Source organism: Pteropus vampyrus, unplaced genomic scaffold (assembly GCF_000151845.1).
Source record: "Pteropus vampyrus isolate Shadow unplaced genomic scaffold, Pvam_2.0 Scaffold48, whole genome shotgun sequence".
Taxonomy (NCBI): Eukaryota; Metazoa; Chordata; class Mammalia; order Chiroptera; family Pteropodidae; genus Pteropus; species Pteropus vampyrus.
Genome location: NW_011888829.1, coordinates 1,174,457 through 1,180,021, shown reverse-complemented (window position 1 = coordinate 1,180,021; position 5,565 = coordinate 1,174,457). Strand labels below are relative to the sequence as shown.

The 5,565-nt window shown below is 53.3% G+C and overlaps 1 protein-coding gene across 1 annotated transcript in view; it reads right to left on the bottom strand.

Annotated features, from left to right (window-relative positions):
• The window catches only part of DENND2A (DENN domain containing 2A), a 94,595-nt gene that overhangs the window by 15,159 nt on the left and 73,871 nt on the right, over window positions 1-5,565 (bottom strand). The window contains exon 12 of the mRNA XM_023530265.1: window positions 5,483-5,562. Coding sequence (XP_023386033.1) covers window positions 5,483-5,562 — 80 coding nt within the window. The remainder of the gene's footprint in view (window positions 1-5,482; window positions 5,563-5,565) is intronic.

Here is a 5,565-nt window from a genome sequence, read left to right as displayed (position 1 = left end):
GGGGTCTGACTCAGGGAGAAGAACTGGAGTAAGTTTCCAGCCCAAGATTCTGTTAGGGATGGCGCTGGAGCAGAACACCACGATGTGTGCTCTGCTTTCTCTAATGCTCCAAATGTTATCTTCTTGGTGTTCATATGCAAAAATAGGTAGTTAATGTTTAATGAGACTGATGCCATTGTTACGAAAATTGCATTTTTCATAGAACTTTGCCGAATCAAATGTATGTATCTCTAAGATGCTATCAGCCACTCTGAGGACCTCCGAAATAGTTTTTTGTACACCAGAGCACGAAAATGGCAGCTATTTACACTTTCGGGTAGGCCCTGGGCAAACTCATCCACCTACAGAGGGCGCGCTCACAAACTCAAACTTTTTCTCAGTGGCAAACATTGATGGGTGTAACTGATTCAAGGCAGGATGTGGGACCCCCATTTATGCTCACAGAAACTGACTACAAATGAACTAAAAGGATGAATGTGCATAGCTACATATGAACTTATTTATGTAGTTACCCACATGTCAAAACCAAGGCTCAAACTTCAGCATTTGTCAAGATTTGACCACCTAATCTTACTTATAATTGGATAGCAGTCTGTCATTCAGCTTCTGACCTTTTGGCACTATATTTAAAAAACAGTAAATTTCTTGCATATTAAAAACTTTGTTCCATCTAAAATTTTTGTACAAATTTGTTAATGTGCAGCTCTGGTTTGATTATTCAGCCCGGTCTGTAGGTTTAGACAAAACACTGGGAACTGAAATTCATAAACTAAAAAACAAAATGTTTATCATCAAGGAAATGAAGAAGGGGTATAGGGAAGTATTTATTTGGGTTGTTATGACAACAGAACAAGCCATCGCAACAACATTCTTTCTTTTCCATCTGTCAGACATTGGCTTGACAGCGCCTTAAGAAACACTCAATGTCCACCCTAAAGATGAAACGGAGCAAAAATGTTATTCTAAGTTTGGTGGATTTTTGGCTCGGCTTGAAACCCTTTTGTAACTCATGCAATATTTGCCGCGACTCCCTGCTCTTTCCTCTTGCAGTGGGCAGACTCACTAGCAACGATGAGTAAATAAATCGTGTGGTCGGGGGAGGGTGCTGGCAGCAGTGACTATGAGCCTAAAGCTGGCTAACGACCACCCTGGAACGAATGTCACAGGGCCACTTGCTGAGTTTGTGGTGTGCCCTGTTCTCACGGCTGCTCTGGCATTGAAAAGATCAGGGCTATGGACAGGAACCAGAAGAATGAGGAGGTCTGCTTCCACTTGCAGCTGAACAGGGCTAGAAACTGGTGCACGCGTAGCGGGTAGAGAATCGTGCCATGGTGATAGGGATGAAAGTACCAGCTGGAACCGATGCTGAAGCTTTCCTCACAGACTTTTCCAGGTCAGACAACTGGCAGCCAGCAAGTGGCGCCCAAGCCCTTGTTTGTCACGGCTTGGCTGATGAACCCCAAATTCTCTGTAGCTATTGTCCCATGACTCAGCCAGAGCTAGGTGGACACTGATTCCTCCTCAGGTGGAGCAGGCTGGGGAAAGGAAGCTGGGTTCTGGCTTTCTCGCTCGGCACCCTCACACGCACGATGCTCTTGGTGGAGTTCCCGTGCTCTGATCATTAGCTCATGATCGCTAATAGCATAGTCACCGTCTTACAAGTGAGTCAGACGTTCCTGTACCGGCTCACTTGGCCTGTTAGGGGAGGGAGCACAACTGAGGGTCAGAGGGACCCCAAAAGAGAAGGCCGAGCTGAGGCCCCCAGAAATATACAATAAAAGCTGCCAGAAGAGGCGGAGGTGGAGGCGGTACAGTCTAGCATGGTCTAGGGCAGAGGCCCGGGGAGGCCACCGATGTCTGCGAAGCCCGTGAGAGCGAATCATGACATGGTGTGTATCTACCCTAACGCACATAAGGTTAAGAGGGGCATTAGGGAACCCTTGTGTCCTCGGCATCTCACCAGCTCTGAAGCGCCCATGATTAGGATCCCTCTAAGGTAGGAAGCAGCAGCAGGAACACGCTATCCAGATGAGGGTATGTGAGGGTGGGAAAGCGGGGGGGTCTCATTTCTCTTGGCTGAAATGCCCTGTGATTTTATGAACGTGCCATGAGGCCATGAGGCCATGAGGCCACGTTCATAAAATCACAGGGCATTTCAGCCAAGAGGCCCCAAAGAAATTCTATAGTCCACTCCCCCATTTTACCACTGGGCAGATGAGGCGGTGGTCCCCTGGAACACTTTGGGAAGCACAGGAAGCCTGAGGGATGAGACTTGGGCCAGGACTAGGGGGCTTAGCAGGTTCTGGCCAGGATCCCTGGGAGAGCAGGTATCAAGGAACGTAGTCCCAGAAGGTCAGGGCACTCTGGGCCGTGGAGTCAGAGAATTTCAGAGCTAGGAGAGACTTTGCAGGTCACCCAGTCCCATCTACCTCACTGGGGCCCTGGCGGGAAGGCCATAAAGGGAGACAGGGCCCTGGGGAGACAAGCACAGCCGTCTTCGCTTCTTCAGGAGATAATTCTGGCCTGACTGCCAAGCACAAAGGGGTCCTAATGGCATCTTTTTAAAGACCTTCCTTACTCATATTTCTTAGACAGACGGCCTCGGCCAGCCCTTCACGCCCACCCCAGATCCTTCTCATTTTCCCTGGAGCCAGGCTCGCGCACTAACCACTTCCTCGAGCAAAGTGGCTTAACCTCTGTGTGCTTTTTAGTTTCCTAATAATAGAACGCATCTGACTGAGCCGTGAGAGCCTGAGAGAGTACAGGTCGAGCCCTCGGGAGAGCAGGGCAGAGGCACCACTGCCGCTGTGCTGCGGTCGTTCCCGTCAGGCCCGTGGGGCTCGCGTTTCCATCGCTTCCTGCCTCCGGCTCTGTGGGCCGTTACTTATTTATTTTTCCACCTAGTCTGCTTGGAACTAGTGTTGGGTAGAAAGATAGTTTATTGGGCAAGAGAGAGAACATTTTGAAACTCCTTGTAACAGAAAAAGCACTGCTGCCTTTGGGGACAACGAGACACCAGAATTCTAGCAAGTCAGAGCTATGAGGGGCCTGGGTGCCAACGAGCCCTTGTTTCATAAATGAGGAGACCCAGGGCCAACAGCTGAGGATGATCGGGTCCCTCCCTACTCTGGGAAGGCTGTCCCTGGGTGATCAGAGAGGAACACATAAGTCTGAAAGCTAGTAAAGGGCCCAAAAATGTAATTAAGGTATTTTCCTCACACACCACGCACACCTACAATAATTAGTGCACCAGGGCCTGGCTCTGGGCCCAAGGAGGGCATCAAAATTATTCACATCCCTGCAGCCTCCTCCTCCTCTATAAACACCCCATCTCCTCAGCGCCCACATCTGGCAGCTGCTGCAAAAGAAAACACCCAGTGGGCAATGTGTGCCTAGAAGAAGCACTTACAGCAGCCTGCATTTTACGCCCCGTCATGGTGTTTGCTGTTTGAAAAGACTAAGTCTCTGAGGGCAGAATGGCAGGCACCCGGGAAGGCGGGATGAGGAGAGAAACTCCACAGTCCCTCCAGCCAGACCGAGAAGCAACCATCTTCTCCACAAAGCTGCCCGGAGCTGTGGGGAGGCGCTGGGGCAGGTCCGTTTGCGGGGTGGGGTCCCTTCCTGTCCATGGTCTCTCATCACCGCAGCTCTGTGGGAGGGGCTGCCCCAGCGTCCGTCCTGTCAACCCAGAAATCTGTCCAGGGACAAGGTAGAGGTGGCCAAGTCATCTCTGTCCTAAGCACTTCCAAGTGTCTTGGTGCCCTGAGCCTCTGCCACCTCCCCTCTGCCGCCCCTCAGGGATACGTCTGTCTTTGCCGAGGCTCCCTCCCTTTCTGTTCCCACCTGCTCTCTCTTTGCACTTTGAAGATACTCTCTGTTCTCAGTGGAGGACGCCTGCTGGAGTGCGGGTGTCCCGGTCCTCAACTGGCCGACTTCTCTCTGGCCGGGCCCATCTCCTCAGACACTTTTTCAGGCAGGACCCTCCGGGAGCCTAACATCTCCTAACAAGCTCCTCAGGGGACTGTCTGCCCCTGTCTGGGCCCCGGTGGGCACGAGATTGACTCCCTGGCCTTTGCTTCTTGCCTAGGCCTTTCCGAGATCATCCCCTTCCCTTTCCCCAGAGTCTAGCCTGGGAATCGACAACTGGAAGACTAGGGGGCACGGAGCGGGGCTGCTGGGGGACGGGGAGAGCTACTTGACTGCTGATGAAACCCTACCCCGGCCACTGAAGGGTTATTACTCATCCTTCGCTTCCAGAGCCCCAACCTTGAGAACTCTCTGGTCTGAATTCCCCAGGGCCCAGGGTCCTTGGCAGCCGCCCAGCGCCCAGCACCAGCTGCGGCTGAGAGACAGAGCCTGCTTCCTGAGCTGACAATAACTGTGACTTTAAAAGTGAGGCGCTAACTGAACAACAGGGCGGGGGCAGGATGGGAATAGCCAAGTGCCTGCCAGTCCTGAGGGGAGCTGTCAGCAAGGTGACCGGATGGGCTGGGCGGGTGGGGAGAGGGCGGGCTCTGCATTCACACGGTCCCCCCCCCCTTTCCTTTTCTTCTTCCTTCCTTTTGTCTTCCAGAGTCGTGAGGTGCATTTCCTCTCCAAACCACGGTTCGATTTCTGTGTTTTTGGCATGTCTTCTTTCCAGATGGACCCCTCAGCTGGCCTCACCTGCTTCTCCTGGTCGGCTGGGTGGCTGGCCCTCGGTGGGCCCCACATCTCAGGCCCTCCTGGAGTGGCGGCCACCACTCATGTCTCTGTGTCCGCAGTTCCAAATCGGAGAAGGCTCTGATTCAGTATTTTGTGATGACGAAAATGCCCGGAATTCTTTTTAGAAGTTCAGAATGACTGCAAATCCTTATCTGCATCCTTGATTTGTCACATGACCCTTGCAAATCACTGAATGTGACCATTGTGACATGGGTGGCATCTTACTGGGCAGTGAGTGTGTGTGATTGTGTGTGACCGGAACTCTGAGAGGAAGGACGTGCCCTTTAGTGGGGCCCTGTGGCCCTTCCGCGAGCTGGTCTGCCCCTCTGCAGGCCCCTCACTTCCCACTCTTATACAGACAGCCCCTTTTGCCTGAGGTCCCCCCGCCCCCCAGTTCTGGGAGTGAGCGCCCTTCTCAGTCCCCAAGGCACAGCACCCCTAGCAAGCCCTCAAGCACAGTACTGCTCACTTCTCTGTCCTCCCACCAGACTGACAGCTCCTTTGGGGCAGCTCTGCATGCCCCCGCCTCCCCGCCCCCGCGCCCCGCACGTGGCTGAGCGAGTGGAAAGCAGGCTGTGGGCAGGCGTGGCAGAGTGCGGGCCTGTCACTGTGCACCACCGGCGACTCCAGACCCCCAGCCACAGGTGCCCACTGGCTCGCACTCTCACCTCGGTGGAGTGACCTCGGTGACCCCCGGCAATCACCTGGCCTCCAGACTTCAGACAGTCTAAGGCTGCCTGTATTCAAACACTCTAGCAGAAGTAGCCAAGCTGGGTACCTGAGCTTGTCCGCGATAAAGATGACCCTCCTTTCCAGAAGCAGGGAGGCAAAGACACCGAGCAGGTGGCGGACGCTGAGAGA